General features: G+C 43.1%; 1 protein-coding gene across 1 annotated transcript in view; it reads left to right on the top strand.

Moving 5' to 3' along the window:
• LOC311147062 (calsyntenin-2-like) overlaps positions 1–21,037 on the top strand; it is a gene marked incomplete at its 5' end in the record, with an annotated part of 260,551 nt that overhangs the window by 175,625 nt on the left and 63,889 nt on the right. The window contains one exon of the mRNA XM_084183679.1: positions 16,932–17,127. Within this exon, the coding sequence (XP_084039805.1) occupies positions 16,932–17,127 (196 nt within the window). The remainder of the gene's footprint in view (positions 1–16,931; positions 17,128–21,037) is intronic.

Raw genomic sequence — 21,037 nt, forward strand, 5'->3', positions numbered from 1 at the left:
GGTGGTTCAGTTCTGTGAGCTTGTGTGGCCTACCACTTCGCGGCTGAGCCATTGTTGCTCCTAGACGTTTCCACTTCACAATAACAGCACTTACGGTTGACCCGGGGCAGCTCTAGCAGGGCAGAAATGACAGGGGCAGACAAACTGACTTGTTGAAAAGGTGGCATCCTATGACGGTGCCACGTTGAAAGTCACTGAGCTCTTCAGTAAGACCATTCTACTGCCAATGTTTGTAAATGGAGATTGCATGGCTGTGTGCTTGATTTTATACACCTGTCAGCAACGGGTGTTGCTGAAATAGCCGAATCCACAAATATGAAGGGGTGTCCACATACTTTTGTATATATAGTGTACATCGCTCTGACTGTGATTGTTATGGGAACTAGACACACCAGGCCACATAGCACATCCCAAAAAAAGCAATATCTCAGAGTCGCTCTCTGATGACACGACCTACTATCTGGTGAAGAGCAAATAGACATAAAAATATACAGTGGGGGAAAAAAGGTATTTAGTCAGCCACCAATTGTGCAACAGCTCCCACTTAAAAAGATGAGAGAGGCCTGTAATTTTCATCATAGGTACACGTCAACTATGACAGACAAAATGTGAGAAAAAAAATCCAGAAAATCACATTGTAGGATTTTTTATGAATTTATTTGCAAATGATGGTGGAAAATAAGTATTTGGTCACCTACAAACAAGCAAGATTTATGGCTCTCACAGACCTGTAACTTCTTCTTTAAGAGGCTCCTCTGTCCTCCACTCGTTACCTGTATTAATGGCACCTGTTTGAACTTGTTATCAGTATAAAAGACACCTGTCCACAATCTCAAACAGTCACAATCCAAACTCCACTATGGCCAAGACCAAAGAGCTGTCAAAGGACACCAGAAACAAAATTGTAGACCTGCACCAGGCTGGGAAGACTGAATCTGCAATAAGTAAGCAGCTTGGTTTGAAGAAATCAACTGTGGGAGCAATTATTAGGAAATGGAAGACATACAAGTCCACTGATAATCTCCCTCGATCTGGGGCTCCACGCAAGATCTCACCGCGTGGGGTCAAAATGATCACAAGAACGGTGAGCAAAAATCCCAGAACCACACGGGGGGACCTAGTGAATGACCTGCAGAGAGCTGGGACCAAAGTAACAAAGCCTACCATTAGTAACACACTACGCCGCCAGGGACTCAAATCCTGCAGTGCAAGACGTGTCCCCCTGCTTAAGCCAGTACATGTCCAGGCCCGTCTGAAGTTTGCTAGAGTGCATTTGGATGATCCAGAAGAGGATTGGGAGAATGTCATATGGTCAGATGAAACCAAAATAGAACTTTTTGGTAAAAACTCAACTCGTCGTGTTTGGAGGACAAAGAATGCTGAGTTGCATCCAAAGAACACCATACCTACTGTGAAGCATGGGGGTGGAAACATCATGCTTTGGGGCTGTTTTTCTGCAAAGGGACCAGGACGACTGATCCGTGTAAAGGAAAGAATTAATGGGGCCATGTATCGTGAGATTTTGAGTGAAAACCTCCTTCCATCAGCAAGGGCATTGAAGATGAAACGTGGCTGGGTCTTTCAGCATGACAATGATCCCAAACACACCGCCCGGGCAATGAAGGAGTGGCTTCGTAAGAAGCATTTCAAGGTCCTGGAGTGGCCTAGCCAGTCTCCAGATCTCAACCCCATAGAAAATCTTTGGAGGGAGTTGAAAGTCTGTGTTGCCCAGCGACAGCCCCAAAACATCACTGCTCTAGAGGAGATCTGCATGGAGGAATGGGCCAAAATACCAGCAACAGTGTGTGAAAACCTTGTGAAGACTTACAGAAAATATTTGACCTGTGTCATTGCCAACAAAGGGTATATAACAAAGTATTGAAAAACTTTTGTTATTGACCAAATACTTATTTTCCACCATAATTTGCAAATAAATTCATAAAAAATCCTACAATGTGATTTTCTGGATTTTTTTTTCTCATTTTGTCTGTCATAGTTGACGTGTACCTATGATGAAAATTAAAGGCCTCTCTCATCTTTTTAAGTGGGAGAACTTGCACAATTGGTGGCTGACTAAATACTTTTTTCCCCCACTGTATATATACAATGTGCTTCGGCACTGAACGCTCGTTCTGCAGTTTTAGTACCGTATATCAACATTTTCTATCATTATGAATGCGATTAGTATTCTGTCATTGGGATTGGCTGTGGTGTAATTCTCCCATGAAGCCCTAGTAGTCCCTGTTGAGTGAGACTGATGAAGACAATCAAATGAGGCTGACCTTCAATGATATTTGGCTGACCTTTTGGCTGTCCTTTACCGCTGTGACAAGGGACCTCACAATGAAGTTGTTGTATTGGTCCAAATTGGTTGTATATCCACTGGTGGAAAAAGTACTCAATTGTCATGCTTGAGTAAAAGTAATGATACCGTAATAGAAAATTACTCAAGTGAAAGTCACCAAGTAAAATACTTTTAGACTTTTACTCAAGTAGTATCTGTTTTTAAATGTACTTAAGTACTGTGGTAGAAAAAGTACTCAATCATCATACTTGAGTAAAAGTGAAAAGTAAATGTTATACATCAAATTCCTTCTATTAAGCAGTGGTGGAAAAATTTCCCAAAATCCATATTTGAGTAAAAGTAAAGATACCTTACTGGAAAATGACTCAAGTAAAAGTGAAAGTCACCCATTAGAATACTACTTGAGTAAAAGTCTTAAAATACCTGATATTAAATAGCCGTAAGGTAAATGTACTTAAGTATCAAAAGTAAAAGTATGAAACGTAAGAGCCGTAAATCCAAAAAGCAAAACAGCCAGACCTTTTATTTGGTTTGAGCTGTTCTGAAAGGTAACAGTCTTACGGATACAAGAAGAGCTCAGATAAAAAAAAGAATGTGGATTCTCAAATAGGCAACACTTCAAAATACATCACTTTAACAAGTGACATGAATAAGGGATCATAGCTTTCACCTGGATTCACCTGGTCAATCTATGTCATGGAAAGAGCAATGTTTTGTACACTCAGTGTATATAATTCATTTAAAAGTCAAAAAACTGGATGCAGCAATCACAGATTGCACCTTTAAAGACAGTGTAGTGTATGTAGCAAATTAGGGGTGTTGAAGGGACTGGTAAAGATCATGTCTATCTACTGTGGTAAGGAGAAGACTGCGGCAGTAAAGTTACGGACTGTCTCTGCTCAGCCATATCATCACGGTAAGTGGAACCTCCGGCTCCAAGGACCATGTTATATTTATGTTGAATGCTGTTGCATTCCCCCTTCCCAGCAGACACATTTTATTCATTGCACATTTACTATTACATTTACAACACATAATGTCTCACTAACATTTTGTAATGTTGACATATGATCGTGTTCCGTGCTACACATTAATTTAGACTGGCAATACACCTTCCCAGCACAGATATTTATCATGCAACACATGTTCATTTACAGCTCACGTTACTATCATACTAAGAACATCTAATAACGTGTCACTAACATGTTATCTTGACATATGATCACATTCGGTGATACACATCAATTTAGCCTAGCAATACATTAACGTAAGATGTTGTTCATTTCAAACATGCCCAGAACATTCATATCCACCTGAGAAAAATAAATAAACACGAATGACAGTAATATTACACATTAAACATCATCGCTGCTCTGTTATGACAAACATAAAGAATCCCAAGATCACTAAAAATGACAGATTACACCACGATATCCGACTACATATCACACAAAATTCCCTAATGGATTCACACTGATTACTTCTCTGAAAGATGTTTCAGCCTTACCTTTCATATACTACACATTCTCTGCAACTGACAGTTATTGTGTTTGGTTAATAAGAGTGTGTTGGCTCGCTTTTGCTTTGCTTATGTTTTCAAATATCAACTGTCAAATCCAATCTATCCTGTTTTTGCCTCCCCATAGTCAGTCAAACATCTCAGGAAAAGATTTCAGAATAATTATAATGATAATAATGCGAAATTATTCTGCACCTGTCAAATAGTTGTTACGTTTTATTAGTCGTATATACAGGATACACATGGTATACAATGTCCAACGAAATGCTTACTTGCAGGTTCCTTCTCGACAATACAATAATAAGAAAATAAGAAAAGGTAAGAATACGAACATAAAGTAAATGGCTCAGTAGAATATAATAAATATTTTTGTATAAGTATAATACAGGAAAGCACAATTTATAGTCTAATATTTACACGTGTTTTGGGGAAGGGGGGATTGGGGGGCAAGTGTTTATTAAATTGTGCAGTATACTGAAGACAATGACAGATAGAAGTGTACAAAGTGAGAGAGAGGGTTTCTCCATGCTTATTGCGCTTCGTGCTGTCTATCTATCTATCTCTATCTCTAGGGCAGGACTTAAACGCTTGTTAATGCCATCTGTTTCCATTAGTCTATAGAACACACAATCGTGGCATAGTCATTTGAAGTGGTTGGCTAGAAATCATTCTGACAGTGTTGATCTAATTTTTTAACGGCCTATTCGTTTGCGTTCGCAGTTAGATTTAATTATAGAGCTAACATTTCATAATGTTAGGCCTGTCTGCTGACAGTCTGTCACGATCGTCGAAGGAGGAGGACCAAGGCGCAGCGTTGAATGCAAACATACTCTTTTATTAGTGAATACACGAATAAAACAACAAACGATAACGTGACGTCCACGATCTAACACAAACCACACTGGAACCAGATCCCACAACCACTGTGGGAAAACAGCCTGTCTAAATATGGTTCCCAATCAGAGACAACCAGCAACAGCTGACACTCGTTGCCTCTGATTGGGAACCACTCTGGCCAACATAGAAATACAACTACTAGACAAACAAATGGAAACTCAGACCCTGGCTCAACATACAAGTGTCCCCAGAGCCAGGGCGTGACACAGTCAGTGCACAGACAGAGACGGAAGTGCAGACGAGGTCATTGATATACTTTAAGGATACAATAGTATAGCTTCTGTCTTTGGCCTTCTATTGACAGGCAGTGCTTTGGGTTTTGCCTGACAACTGACGACTTCCGAATATGGATGCCGCATTCCTGTCTACTACTTTAGACTAAAAAATTCTTGAGTCATCACATTTGTCTGTGTTGACCTTTATCAAATGACCTTTGACCTACTCCAATGAGAGCGCATGTTGTTAGAGACACTTTGTTGTTTGATAATGATGTACTTGTACCATAAGAAGGGATCATAGCAAACAGCTCCGGGCTATAATTTGTTCTGGGAAACCGCTGATGAGAAGATGGCTTCAAGGCTATTGTTTGCAGTTAATTGCTACAGCACTTTGAATTGTTTTATTAACTCTAGATCAGTGCTGCTGTGAAAAATACGACTTCATCAGATGTGATTTACGCTTCGGTGGGAGAAATGAACTCTTGGCAGATCTCTAAGAATGGAGTCAGATAGTAGAAAGCAACGGTGTATGTATCTTGAAGGTTAGTTGTCTTTATGTGACTGCACATGTAGAGTGGATGTTTGGATGTGTGTGCTTGGTGTGTATGCGAGGGCCCATCCACTGACTCCTATGTGTCGTTGTCATTCAGCGGTTGTCACTTCCTCTCACACCCCTGCCTGTTGTGGTCCAGTGGGCTGGACCTCTGGCTGCAGTCGCTGGCCTGGTGTGTGTTTGTGTGTGTGTGTGTGGGTACTTCTCTGTGTGTGTGTGTCCATGCATGTGTGTGTGTGTGTCTGCATGGCGTGGTTACTTCTCTGTGTGTGTGTGTGTGTGTGTTCATACGTGTGTACTGAACCCACTGAGCCATGTTCCCTTCTCTCTCACACTGTACTGTGGGAGCTGACAGAGGTCAGGGCCCTCAGCCACTCTGACATTTATACTAAGAGGCTTGAGAAGGACTCCCTCTGGGAATGGTCAGGCTGTGATACTATAGAACAGGACTTAGAAATATGGCAGGGAAATGTGTGTTTCATTCCAATGGAGATAGAGAGGAAGAGTAATTTCACCCTGGAGCCAAAGGCTTAGAACTCATGATCAAAATTTCTTCCTCTCGCCTCCCGAGTGACGCAGTGGTCTAAGGCACTGCATCGCAGTGCTAGCTGTGCCACTAGAGATCCTGGTTCGAATCCAGGCTCTGTCATAGCCGGCCACGACCGGGAGACCCATGGGGAGGCGCACAATTGGCCCAGCGTCGTCCAGGGTAGGGGAGGGAATGGCCGGCAGGGATGTAGCTCAGTTGGTAGAGCATGGCGTTTTGCAACGCCAGGGTTGTGGGTTCGTTTCCCACGGGGGGCCAGTATGAAAAAAACAAATAAAATAAAAAAGAATGTATGCACTCACTAACTCTGGATAAGAGCGTCTGCTAAATGATATAAATGTAAGATTATAAAGAGAAACTCTAAGGGGCAGTTTCCTAGAGGGGCAGTTTCCTAAAGGGGCACTTTCGTACAGGGCAGTTCCCTACGGGGCAGTAGTTCCCTACGGGGCAGTTCCCTAAGAGGCAGATTAGGCCTAATCCTGGACTAAAAAGCAAGCTCATGAAAGTACTTTTTAGTCCAGGATTTGGCTTAATTTGTGTCTGGGAATCCGGCCCTAAATGTTTATTTATAATCAAACACAAGCTTATTCTAATTTGCCAAAACTCTTGGTATGGTTTCCCTTTAGTCCTCTTCAAATCTAGCCTGCCTTAACACGACTGAATGTCAGGTTTAACCAGGCTATTATAAATGTCCTCTTGAGGTCGCGTTCCCCTGCTCAGACGTTGCATGCATCAACCAATGGTTGCATGCCATGTCATCGACTGTGTCGTCGGGCACCAGATTGCGATAACATTTGATGTGGTTAGCTGATATTTAAAATACCTATCCAGGCATTGTACACTCTTAGAAAAAAGGGATCCAAAAGGGTTCTTCGGCTTTCCCCATAAGAGAACCCTTTTTAGTTCCAGGTAGAACCCTTTTTAGTTCCAGGTAGAACCTTCAGTGGAAATGGTTTAAATGGAACCCAAAAAGGTTCTACCTGGAACCAAAACGTTTTCTTCAAAGGATTCTTCTATGGGGACAGCCGAAGAACCCTTTTAGGTTCTAGATAGCACCTTTTTATCTAAGAGTGCATCAGCAACACCTGGGCAGAGGAACGCGCCCCTTTGTTTGTTTTAAGAAAAAAACGTGCACACAATAACTTTACTTAAAATAAGATGCGCCTTTATAATGGCCACTTATTAACACACATAGGATGCTGTATATAGCATTTTAACAAAAGAAGAGAGAAATAATATTTGTTCAGCCTTTGCTGCTATGCTTGCAGATGTGCACAATATACTGCGACCCTAATCAAAAGTATTTAACTGCAAATGTAAAAAGCGTAGGTAGGTTTCTTTATTTTTCAAGCTGCATAAATCACCGGTGCGGTTGAATGCAGCATTGCTGTATTGTGTACTCAAAATGTATTGTAGTTGAGTAGCCAGCCTAGGCTACTGCTCAAGTGTTTCTGTAATAGGCCTACATGTTTCTCATTTGCATGGTGTTTTGTTGCAGGTTTAGATTTTTGGTTATTCATTGTCAAGTTTTAAAAACTAAAGACAGACTGCAACATTTTAGTAGCCTAGGACTGTGACGTGTCTGTGCACTTTCCCTCTGCTATGGGACATGCGTAATGCACACCGCCGGGAGTGCATCAGGCTGTAATTATATAAAGTAGATGGCTAATCTGTTATACTCGCGTGTGTGTCCTAGTGTCCTTTAGTAGTCATTTATACTTACATGTGAATCCTTTATCGAATAACTTTTTGAAACCAAGATGAAATTTCCTGTAGTACAGCAATGACCTTACAAAAAAACACGTGAAATCGCATTTTCATCATGTGAAATCGCATTTTCACGTATGAAATAGCTGTTTTCACAGGTGAAGCTTAAATTTCACATGTTAACGCCACCTTTTCACATGTGAGGAGAATAACATGTTTTCACCTGACGTGAATTGCAGTTTCACATGTGGAATTTGCGGTTTTACATGTTAAAAACTTTCACATGTGAGAATTGGATATGCAGGTTCACATGTAAGAAAACTCCACATGTGAAAATCTCACTTGCAGGTGAATTGCAAAAAAATAAAAAATTAATTCACGAGGGAAAAACATGAGAAATTAACATGTGGAACTTCACACATGTCCGAAAACCACGTGTCTGACTCACAAGAAAATTGCATGTGAAAAAAATACAAAATTATGTTGTTTTTTTACATATGAAAATCTCACTTTCACATGTGGAATTGCAAGTTCACGTGAAAATCAATAAAAAAAACAAGGGACAAATACTTGAAAAATATACGTGTGAACATTTCACATGGTAAAACAAATAAATTAGAATGTTTTTTTTTCCACATGACTTGTTCATGTGTGTTCACACGTGTCTGAAAATCACGTTTTTTTTGTTACGTGTTTTTTTTCACAGTCACGGATGATCCGTTGGAACCTACACTTGGCATCGACATCGACATGTTGGAACTTTCCGGTAGAAGATTCGGTCAGTGCCAAGGAAAACAGTTGGGATGCTGCAAATGTTTAGTGATGATATGATACAGCCCATCGGTTGGCTTGTGGGTGTGTGTGTGGGTCTGAGAGGAGGGGTGTGTGTGTGTGGCAATGAACAGTCTTTGGCGCGCAGCACGTTGGCTGTGCTTGCTGGGACTTGCTGGGATCTCTTGGCTTGGCATACTGTAAGGAGTAGCTCTGGCTGATAGTCTGTTTGGCCAGCAGCAGCCAGTCACATATAGACTGTCTGATGAAGCTCCAGCTTGGTGCTGCTGCCAACTGCCAGTGAAGGATTAGTGGATGAACACCGAGCTGAGACTGAATGATGAAATTGAGATACATTAGTATACGCCACGCCGGGCACTCAAGGTTACCATATGTGAAAATTAGATTTATAAAAGATAAGACGATTGAATGAGTAAAGGATTTTGGGTGTGAGCGATGCATTTGTTTCAGTTTTCTCCTAATTGACGTGCAGGTGACAAAAATAACATACCTCAACAGTGTATGTAATTGCATTTAGTGTTCACTAGTGGCTTCAAAATCAAATCACATTTTATTGGTCACATGTGCAGAATACATCCGGTGTAGACTTTACAGTGAAATGCTTACTTACAAACCCGTTCCCAACAATGCAGAGTTAAAAAGTACGAAAAATATTTGCTAAATAAAAAAGGAAATAGTAACACAATAAAAACAATAATGAGGCTATATAATTGACAAGGAGTACCGGTACTGAGTCAATGTGCAGGGGTACGAGGTAGTGGAGGTAATATGTACATGTAGCACAGGAGGTTGGTGGACCTTCATTGGAGAGGAGGGGCTCGTGGTATAGGCTGGAGTGGAATAAGTGGAATGGTATCAAAAACATTAAACACATGGTTTCCAGGTGTTTGATGCCATGTGCTCTGTTCCAGCTATTATTATGAGCCGTCCTCCCCTCAGCAGCCTCCAATGACATGTAGGTAGGGGTAAAAGTGACTAGGCAATCTGGATAGATAATAAACAGAGTAGCAGCAGCGTATGTGAAAGTGTGTCTATGTATGAATGTATGTGTGTGTGATGTCAAGATGCATGTGTGTGTGTTTTGTGTGTGTGTGTGTGTGTGTGTGTTGGAGTGTCAGGGTAGTATGTGTGAGTGTGTGGGTAGAGTCTAGTGAGTGTGAATAGAGCCAGTGCAAGAGAGTCAGTGCAAAACAATTCAGATAAATAAAAAAGGGGGTCAAGGTAAATAGTCCAGGTACCATTTGATTAACTGTTCAGCATGATTTCTGAAATCAGTTTGATGCAAATAAGTCACAGGCAACTATGGATACCCAGGAGGGGCATCCTACATACTACAATCCTGTCAACCCTAGTCACTGTAAATTACACAAGCCTAAACCTACACAAGCGTACACTATACATTCCGTCTCTGCCTCTGTTGCAATCTAATTGCTGTTGGCTTTGTACCTCGGCACAGCAGAGTTGTTTCCCGGGCGATGGGCATCCCTGAGCGAGGGTCTCCCAGCGTTCAGTAAACCCTGTCTCTGTGACCTTGTGACCACCGCAGATGTGGGAGCTGTCAGTGTGTAGCCGCCACGGGGATACCAAGCGGCTGTGGGGGGCAGCAGGGTCAGTTGGGGTGGAGATGGAGAGATGAGGGAGAGGGACAGGAGGTAAAGAAGAGATGGGGGGGAAAGGGGGTAGAGAAGAGATGGGGGAGGAAAAGGAGGTAGAGAACAGGGGGGGAAAGGAGGTAGAGAAGAGATGGGGGGGAAAGGAGGTAGAGAAGAGATGGGGGGGAAAGGAGGTAGAGAAGAGATGGGGGAAAAGGAGGTAGAGAAGAGATGGGGGAAAAGGAGGTAGAGAACATATGGGGGGGAAAGGGGGTAGAGAAGAGATGGGGGAGGAAAAGGAGGTAGAGAACGGGGGGGGAAGGAGGTAGAGAAGAGATGGGGGGAAAAGGAGGTAGAGAAGAGATGGGGGAAAGGAGGTAGAGAAGAGATGGGGAAAAGGAGGTAGAGAAGAGATGGGGGGAAAGGAGGTAGAGAACAGATGGGGGGAAGGAGGTAGAGAAAGAGATGGGGGGGAAAGGGGGTAGAGAAGAGATGGGGGAGGAAAAGGAGGTAGAGAAAGAGTGCAGATTTGCAGATGGAGAAAAAAACCATTGTAAATACAACCTATATTTACGTTTATTTATTTTCCTTTTTGTACTTTAACTATTTGCACATCATTACAACACTGTATATAGACAAAATATGACATTTTGGAACTTTTGTGAGTGTAATACTTACTATACATTTTTTATTGTTAATTATTTCACTTGCTTTGGCAATGTAAACATATGTTTCCCATGCCAATAAAGCCGAGCAGAGGTCATCCGTAGAGGGAGGAGGACAGGCAGACAGGGGGACAGACTCAGGGGAGATCTGCCCGGCACAGCTATATCTCTGCCTCTCTCTCCCTCTGTCTCTCTTTTAAGTATCTGTCTTTTTCTCACCCTCATTCTTTCATTCTTCTCCACCTGAATTGTAAGGTAAACAAACGTGCTAATGCTTTGTGTGAAAGTATTATACGATTCAATTAACATCCAACCCACCACCCCAGTTCGTCCTGTGTATTGAAGTCCCACAACTGTACTGGTGCAATTACAATAATTGTCTGTGATATTGAATTCCAGTACCCTGTGTTGAGAGAGAGAGAGAGAGAGAGAGAGAGAGAGAGAGAGAGAGAGAGAGATTTATTAGCTGCAGGGGTCACACAGTTGGCTCTGCTATCTCCCAAATGCAATTAGGAGGTCCCCTATCTTAATGAAAGAGCCCAATGGGATTCTAATGAATTGTCCACCGTGACTGGCAATAAACACTGCCCTTGGTTGTGACAATATGAAATGGTGTTGCAGGTTATTGTGAGAAAGGAAAGGATGAGGTCCTGCTGTAGAAATGTTTTTGTTATATGAGAAATGTCATGAGGTCATACATACAGTGAGGGAAAACGTATTTGATCCCCTGCTGATTTTGTATGTTTGCCCACTGACAAAGAAATGATCAGTCTATAATTTTAATGGTAGGTTTATTTGAACAGTGAGAGACAGAATAACAACAACAAAAATCCAGAAAAACGCATGTCAAAAATGTTATAAATTGATTTGCATTTTAATGAGGGAAATAAGTATTTGACCCCCTCTCAATCAGAAAGATTTCTGGCTCCCAGGTGTCTTTTATACAGGTAACGAGCTGAGATTAGGAGCACACTCTTAAAGGGAGTGCTCCTAATCTCAGTTTGTTACCTGTATAAAATACACCTGTCCACAGAAGCAATCAATCAATCAGATTCCAAACTCTCCACCATGGCCAAGACCAAAGAGCTCTCCAAGGATGTCAGGGACAAGATTGTAGACCTACACAAGGCTGGAATGGGCTACAAGACCATCGCCAAGCAGCTTGGTGAGAAGGTGACAACAGTTGGTGCGATTATTCGCAAATGGAAGAAACACAAAATAACTGTCAATCTCCCTCGGCCTGGGGCTCCATGCAAGATCTCACCTCGTGGAGTTGCAATGATCATGAGAACGGTGAGGAATCAGCCCAGAACTACACAGGAGGATCTTGTCAATGATCTCAAGGCAGCTGGGACCATAGTCACCAAGAAAACAATTGGTAACACACTACGCCGTGAAGGACTGAAATCCTGCAGCGCCCGCAAGGTCCCCCTGCTCAAGAAAGCACATATACAGGGCCGTCTGAAGTTTGCCAATGAACATCTGAATGATTCAGAGGAGAACTGGGTGAAAGTGTTGTGGTCAGATGAGACCAAAATCGAGCTCTTTGGCATCAACTCAACTCGCTGTGTTTGGAGGAGGAGGAATGCTGCCTATGACCCCAAGAACAACATCCCCACCGTCAAACATGGAGGTGGAAACATTATGCTTTGGGGGTGTTTTTCTGCTAAGGGGATAGGACAACTTCACCGCATCAAAGGGACGATGGACAGGGCCATGTACCGTCAAATCTTGGGTGAGAATCTCCTTCCCTCAGCCAGGGCATTGAAAATGGGTCGTGGATGGGTATTCCAGCATGACAATGACCCAAAACACACGGCCAAAGCAATAAAGGAGTGGCTCAAGAAGAAGCACATTAAGGTCCTGGAGTGGCCTAGCCAGTCTCCAGACCTTAATCCCATAGAAAATCTGTGGAGGGAGCTGAAGGTTCGAGTTGCCAAACGTCAGCCTCGAAACCTTAATGACTTGGAGAAGATCTGCAAAGAGGAGTGGGACAAAATCCCTCCTGAGATGTGTGTAAACCTGGTGGCCAACTACAACAAACATCTGACCTCTGTGATTGCCAACAAGGATTTTGCCACCAAGTACTAAGTCATGTTTTGCAGAGGGGTCAAATACGTATTTCCCTCATTAAAATGCAAATCAATGTATAAAATTTGTTTTTGTTGTTATTCTGTCTCTCACTGTTAAAATAAACCTACCATTAAAATTATAGACTGATCATTTATTTGTCAGTGGGCAAACGTACAAAATCAGCAGGGGATCAAATACTTTTTTCCTTCACTGTAGCTTGATCCATAGTGTTGCCTTCAGGCAGTGTGTGTGTGTGCTTGTGTGCAAATGCTATTACTTTAATAGGCTGTTGTGGAGTATATTTCAAACACTTCTATTCAAAATCTAACTTGTCTTATCTCCCATAGCAACTAGCAACTGTAATGTGTAAGTTTGACGAATCCACTAGCAATCCGCTAGCAGTCCATCCTTCATTGGGCCGCTCATTATCCAGACACACAGTAGAAAAGCATATCACAAATCAACAGAAAGCTAAAGCAGAAGAGCTCAGAGAAAAGGAGGCGAGGCCCTTAACCTCTTCATCTTCCTCTTCTTCCTCTTCCTCATTCTCCCACGTCTGTGTCAGATCACTGGTTTGGGAGTGTGTGAGCGCTAGCAGCAGGTCGTTCCAGCGAGTAATTAAAGAAAGGGGACGAGGGTTCTTCTGAGAGCGCTAGATCACTAGCTGAGAGGCGAGAGAATGAGCAACTATAAGCCTCCCGATAGGGCCGCCAAGAGAGACCCGCTTTTTAATCAGCCACACACACACTCCACACACACTTACACACTCCATACACACACATACACTCCACACGCACACACAAACTCCGCCATCATCATGATGAGACAAAACACACACCATGAAAGGGAATCGAATGTGACATTTGATTAAAAGGAGGATAATTAACATGGTGGATTAAGTAATCTCTTTCTAAGTAGGAGGGAAAGGGGGACTTGGACATGGGGATGATTTTGGGGGTCACTGTCCTAGATAGATGCCCATAGGCTGTGTTTACACAGGCAGCCCAATTCTGATCTTTTTTCACTAATTGGTCTTTTGACCAATCACATCAGATCTTTTCACATCAGATCTTTTTCAGAGCTCATCTGATTGGTCAGAAGACCAATGAATGAAAAAAGATCAGTATTGGGCTGTCTGTGTAAACACAGCCTTAAAGGCCAGATTGGCTAGCTCAGGGTTTGCACCAATTATTGCACCAATTTTCAGGGATTAAACAGAAAACTTTCAAAGATGAGGAACTAGACTTTAATTCAAAATGTAAATAAAGACTGCTTCAGTTTATTTTTTTTACTCTTCACTTGAGCTTTGTTTGTTCAGAATCATAATGGCAGATGCTAACTTTTCACAGACTGGTGCAAATATTGAGTAAGTAAGGTAACTTCTTCAGTAGACGGCACAGGAGGCTGGTGATGGGAGGACGGCTCATAATAATGACTGTAATGAAGTGAATGGAATAGTATCAATTACAATGAAACCATGTGTTTGATGTCTGTGAAAGATTTTATAGAACATCCAAAGTACCGTAACCTGATCTTTACGAAACACATTGCAGTGGAGTACGACTTGGTTTTGATATTTCAGAAGTTCAATTGGAGGTGAGCTTGGATACCACCTGGCACAGTAAAAGCAATGCTCTTTTCCAGCTCAAATTGTTCAATAGAGATTAAATAGGCTCAATTTGATTGACTTTTCTCTGAATCATTTCAGCTGACTCTCACACTTCCCACCAAACTATAACACTGATCAAACACCTTCACACTCCATCAAGTCCCATGCAAAATCTGTATTTCACATTTACTGTGAAAACATCCACTTCCTGTAGGATATATGCCAAAGAGATCAGGCCCAAAATGGTGAGAGTCAGGGTAAATAGCAGACTATTAGAGCTCATCTCCCGGCAGTGCTTGTGAGATGCAATCTAATTGGTGTTCAAGAGAGATGCAAAGTGCTCTTCTGCTGACACGATAAGAATCTTCTTCCCTGAAATCTCTCTGTCTGTCTTTACCATTTACATTTACATTGGCATGTCTCTCTCACTGTGCCCATCGATACGTTCCCTGACCCTGGCTCCTTGCCCTTACCCAGAAAAATACATTTGTGCCCAACCAGATGGAGCGAGAAATGGCTGTGCATCAGACCCAAACGACTAAGTCAAAATGTTTTTATTTTATTCCAAATACTCTGTACGTTTGTGTATTTTATATATAGTGTATGATTGTTTTTGCTATTTTCATATTGTCTCCCCCTTCCTCCCTCTCCATCTAACTAAATATTTGGACGGTGCTGGATGTGCAGAGCCTTGATGTGCTTATCTTTCCCCTCGCACACCGCCCGCAGTGTTTGGATTATTATTTTCTCCCTCTGCGCACCTCGCCGCCCATTGTGGTGGCCGTTTAATTTCGATAAGGCTTTGAAATATAGAGGGGAAATTTTAACTGCAAGCCCAGGCAGCAGCACGGACGGGCCGACCGCAGAGGGAAAATTGTTATTTCACAACTACGGATGGAGAGCGAATTGAACGGGTGGAATGAGTTCTAAAAAAAAAAGAGAGAAAGCGAGGGATAAAAAATGGAGGGGAGGTGAGAGGCAAAGAGAGAGAGAGAGAGAGAGCATGTTTGGCTTATCAGAGCTTGGCAGTGGGGCTTGTGCACACAAGGGATAGCCCTGGCACTTTTTGTTCCTGATGTCCTGCTGGGGTTTAGGTGATATCGGCTGTCACTGTGTCAGGGGGGCTAGGCTTTCCCTTAAGGCCATTTCCCCAAATCCCTGAAAATAACACTCACAGAAAGATGGAGACTGTTCCAGAATCGGAAACCTGTAAAAAAAAAAAAAAGATTTAAAAAAGAAAAAGAGTGAAACTAAATGTCTATTGTTGAGTTGGCGTAGTTGTTGAGTTGGCGTAGTTGTTGAGTTGGCCTAGTATATCTGTACTTATTTCCTTCTTGACGACACTACACGAGTCTGGTGTCAGGCCCCTATTTAATTTCTGTCAGCGAGATATGCTGACAAAGATAATTGCGTTCAGCAGTGTGACTGACTCAAATATGAGGTGATGTTTCAACAAGTTCATGAACTATGTGTATTGCCCACTATTTCATTGCTTCTGAACAAGTTGAGGATATTGTAGGGAGGATTGGAGGGATTTGTGAACCTACTACACCAAGAGGTTCAGGAAGTCTTACAAGATCGCCACGTGTTGGTCCAATGGATGTGGTTTACCACCCTACCCAATCACAAAGAAAATGTTCCCCAGTGTTTCTCTTAAAAGACCCTCACACAACTCTTGCTGTGCCTCCAATGATAGGAAACCGGTTATCAATCCCACTTCTGACACCAGTGTAGTGAACGTGGGAGGCAGTCAGTAGCAAGGCTTGAACCAGAGACCCTTACAAGGCAAGCACACACTCTGTGGCACAACTACACTCTGTGTCATAAGGGAGGTTGTGCTTACATATGACAATTTCAATCTGACTCATTCATCAAGGTACAGTGAAAGAGGATTTTTTTTTACAGCAAACGATTGTATAAAATTACTCACCATATCCAGCAGACAATTAAACTTCAGTTGAACTTGATTATCACACCACTTGTGCTATTAAAAGCTGACATAGCAAACCAGCATGATCTCTCGTATATATCCAATTGGAGACCATTAGATTTAAAAACGTTATTTTTCTGGAAGGTGGCCTGGAGAGAGGAATATCGAAAAACTAAGCAAACACTAATTGCATTTCCTCCTCCCTGTCTGACCTGGCACGACATGATGCCACCGAGGCAATTACACTGCAGAACCGAGGCAATTACAACTGCAGAACACTCTTTCAGTCTCTTAGCAGCTCAGCTGTGTTTCGCCACCATCTCTAAAAACATACACAATGTCCTCGACAGCAGTGTTCAGAGTGGCGGCATGCAGAGACATTTCCAGGTCTGATCTGTGAATAGGTTGACAGTTTCGACACACAGTGTCCATTATCACTCTTTAATTATTTCTCTCTACCTTGTTCCTCTCCTCCCCCTCCTCCTCCTCCTCCTCCTCCTCCTCCTCCTCCTCCTCTTGTTCAGGGGAGATCTGTGCATTTAAGATCCACGGGCAGGAGGCCCCGTTCGAGGCGGTGGTCCTGAACAGGACGTCAGGGGAGGGGGTCCTGAGGGCCAAGGGCCCAGTGGATTGTGAGACCCAGAAGGAGTACACCTTCATCATCCAGGCTTACGACTGTGGGGCCGGGGCCAGTGGGGCCAGCTGGAAGAAGTCACATAAGTAAGGAAGGGTGTGTGTGTCGGGGACGGGGGTTGGTGTGTGTGTGTGTCGGAGGGAATGTCGGAGGGTGTGTGTGTTCGTCTGTGTGTGTCTGTGTTTGTATCTTTGTTTAATGTGTGTGTGTGTGTGAGATCGATTTTTGTAAAAATGATGCATTACACAAGCAAACTGATATAGCCCTACATGCCAAGTGTACAGTATGTGGGTCCTACAGTTGTCCTCAATGCTATGGTCTTAGACAGTGACAGATCACATCCACTGTGCAATACCTAGTCACATCTGAGACTTGCTCAATGTTCAGCTCGTGGGATGTTTTTAATTAATGAGGGCCTGAAGGATCCTTATGAGCCAGACAGTTGTGGACAACCGCAAATCAAGCCCTATATCCCTTGTTACGGATACAGGTATCCTGTGTTTTTGTGTGTTTCTACTCCTTCTGCCCTAATCACAGGTGTCCTGTATGTTCCTGATTGGTGGTCGTTGAGGTGTCTGCTGATTGGACCAATCAGTGAACATTCATGTGCATTGCACCACCTGTTACTCGTTTTTTCAATCACACATCCCATTATATAAAAACCAGTCACTTGTGTTTGTGAGAGAGAGAGAATATTTCTGTATGTGAGTATGGACACTGTGGTGTCCTGTTTTTGTTTACTCACTCAGTTGCTGGTTACTATGATTGGTAATTCTGTTAGACCACTGTTTTGTATGTGAGTAACGGATACTGTGATGTCCTGTGTTTAGAGTACTCATTAGTTTGCTGGTTACTCTGTTTGGTAACTATTGTGTGTTTCTGGGAAAAGGGGAGTTTGAGCTAGCTGCCCTTGGGCATACATTTCCCGTTGAAAGAACTGTCTATAAACACTAGTTAGACCTGAGCGGACCACCCACTGTATTTTTGTATGGTAGCAGTAGCCTAGCGGTTCTTGAGGCAGGCAAGATCAGCTTAGGGGTGTTTTACACTATTGTTTCATTTCTTGGGTCCTGCTCAGCCCTTTTTCCCAAACCTTTACCGTGTGTTCAGAAATAAACCATTTGTGTTTGACGGTAGTTCATGGTTGTTGTGTCATATTTGTTCTCACTGTTCCATGCCACCCTTATAATTTACATGAATTATGTTATGGGTCTCATGTCCATCACCCTAGACGTTCAAAGCCAAGGGGTTCGTAACATAAAGTGGGGGCTCGTCCGGGATCTATCCCATGCTACTCATGTAAATTAGTAAGTGTCTGGTTCAGTGTTGAGCTTGGCAGCTGTACTACCTGTTTTTTTTTGTGTTCAGTAGTCGACGGCTCGTGTTGCTAGTAGGATGGCTACTTTTGAGTTGGAGGCATTTTTGGAAAACCCTACGTGGGGGGTTTTTGAGAATTGCCGTAGAGTGGATCTACAGGTTTTGGCTGACCACTTTTCTGTACCGATATCAAGGGTTTTAGTGAAAGCCGAAGTGAGGAAAGCAGTGTTAGAAATATTGTTGAGCGAGCGAGTGCTTGAGTTACCGCCGCCTGAGTCTGCTGCTCCTGTAGGGGAGGTGGTGGCTGTTCCTGTAAGCCCATCAGTGTCTGAGGACGAGGCTAAGGCTCCCGTTATGACCCACTCTCCCCACTGACTGACAGTGATGCCAGGATGGATGTCCGCTTGACACGGCTCCAAATGGAGGCGGAAGAGCGGGCACAAATCAGGCTAGACAAACTGGAGACGCGTAGGCTTGATCAAGAACTGGAGACGCGTAAGATGGAACTGGAGATGCGTAAGATGGAACTGGAGATGCGTAAAATGGAACTAGAGGCAGAAACAGCGAGGTTAGTCTCTGCTAATACTATGCCTGCTAGTGAGCCATCCTCACCAGCTGTGTCATCTGCTACGTTTGATATTAGTAGGCAGATCACCTTGGTACCTGTGTTCAGGGAGTCAGAGGTTGATTCCTATTTCAGTGTGTTTGAACGGATAGCGGTAGCATTGAAATGGCCCGAAGAGGTATGGTGCCTATTACTTCAGTGTAAACTAACAGGTAAAGCCCAAGAGGTTCTGGCAGCGCTACCTCTTGAAGAAAGTTTGAATTATGAAGTGGTCAAAGCTACTGTTCTTCGTGCCTATGAGCTTGTTCCTGAGGCATATCGACAGAGATTTAGGTCTCATAAAAAGTATCCTACTCAGACTTATGTGGAGTTTGCTAGAGACAAAGGAAATCTGTTTGACAAATGGCACAGTGCTAGTAAAGTAACTGATTTTAACTCTCTACGGGAGTTAATCTTGTTAGAAGAGTTAAAAAATTGCTTAACGGAACGCATTGTAGTTTATCTGATCGAACAGAAGGTATCCTCACTGTCGGAAGCGTCTGTATTGGCAGACGAGTTTGTGTTGACGCATAAGAGCGTGTTTTCGGCTCGTACGGAGAGCAGGGCTGCGGAGTTGCTAACTTTTAGTCCTAGTCGACCAGCAGTACATCCAGCACGCCCAAAAGATGTGCGTCACTGTTTCTATTGTCATAAGGTCGGACATTTGGTTAGTGATTGCTTTTTGCTTAAACGCAAACCGGGGATGCCTCAGCACGCCAGGCCGCCAACGGGTGTTGGGCTGATTCGTACGGTTGTAAGGCCGGAATCAAGACAGAGGCCTCATAGTGAATGTGGTTTGAAAGTCCCTGTCCCAGATCACAGTTATGAACCGTTCATTTTTGAGGGGTTTGTTTCTATATCAGATGATGAAGCGTCTCAGCGTCCAGTTAGAATCCTCAGAGATACTGGTGCGGCGCAGTCGTTCATACTAGCTGATGTGTTGCCCTTGTCTAATAATACATATTGTGGTTCCAGTGTGTTAGTACAAGGAATTGAAATGGGATTTGTTCCAGTGCCATTGCACTTTGTGAACGTACACTCTGAGTTAGTCAGTGGAGTGTTCAGAGTTGGAGTACGTCCTATGTTGCCAGTAAAAGGTGTGACATTTATAATGGGCAACGATATTGCCGGAGGAAAGGTGATACCCGTATTGGAGGTATTGGATAAAAGTGACCAGTCTCTCTCCGAGGAGCTGGCACAGGGTTATCCAGATGTGTTCCCCGCTTGTGCTGTCACACGTGCTCAAGCACGACAAGTGGGTGAAGTGATAGATTTGTCGAACACGATTCTATTCAGAGAGTGTGACCCAGAGGATAGTTTGGGTGCTACCTCTGGTAAACTGGTGCAGTCTGACCAACAGCCCAGAGAAAGGAAGAAGGATGTGGATCTTGTTGCTGAGGCAATACAGTTACCCGTTACTCGTGAGCAGCTGATCGCTAACCAACAGGTTGACATTAGCCTGGCTAAATGTTTTTCTAGTGTTGTCTCAGAGGAGGAGCTAAAGAAGAAAAACATGGCATACTTCATTGATGGTAATCTCCTTATGCGTAAATGGACATCCCATGTTGACGCTGGCGGAGATTGGAATGCTGTTTACCAAATAGTGATTCCTACAGCCTTTCGACAAAATGTTTTATCCCTCGCTCATGATCACCAGTGGTCCGGACATCTGGGAGTCACCAAGACTTATGATCGAGTTTTGCGACATTTCTTTTGGCCTGGTTTAAAACAAGATGTGGCTCAGTTCTGTCGGACTTGCCACACCTGTCAAGTAACTGGGAAACCGAACCAGGTTATTTCCCCCGCGCCTCTTTGTCCCATACCGGCCATAGGTGAACCCTTCGAACATGTGATGGTTGATTGTGTTGGACCATTACCAAAAACAAAATCTGGTAACCAGTTTATGTTGACAATTATGTGTGTGGCCACCAGGTACCCAGAGGCCATTCCTCTGCGAAGGATTACTGCTCCAGTGGTGAGTAAAGCGTTGATCAAATTCTTCTCAACTTTTGGGTTACCTAAGGTGATACAAACTGATCAGGGTACGAATTTCCTTTTTAAACTTTTCAAACAAG

The sequence above is a fragment of the Coregonus lavaretus genome (assembly GCF_964263955.1).
Source record: "Coregonus lavaretus genome assembly, chromosome: 19".
Classification (NCBI taxonomy): domain Eukaryota; kingdom Metazoa; phylum Chordata; class Actinopteri; order Salmoniformes; family Salmonidae; genus Coregonus; species Coregonus lavaretus.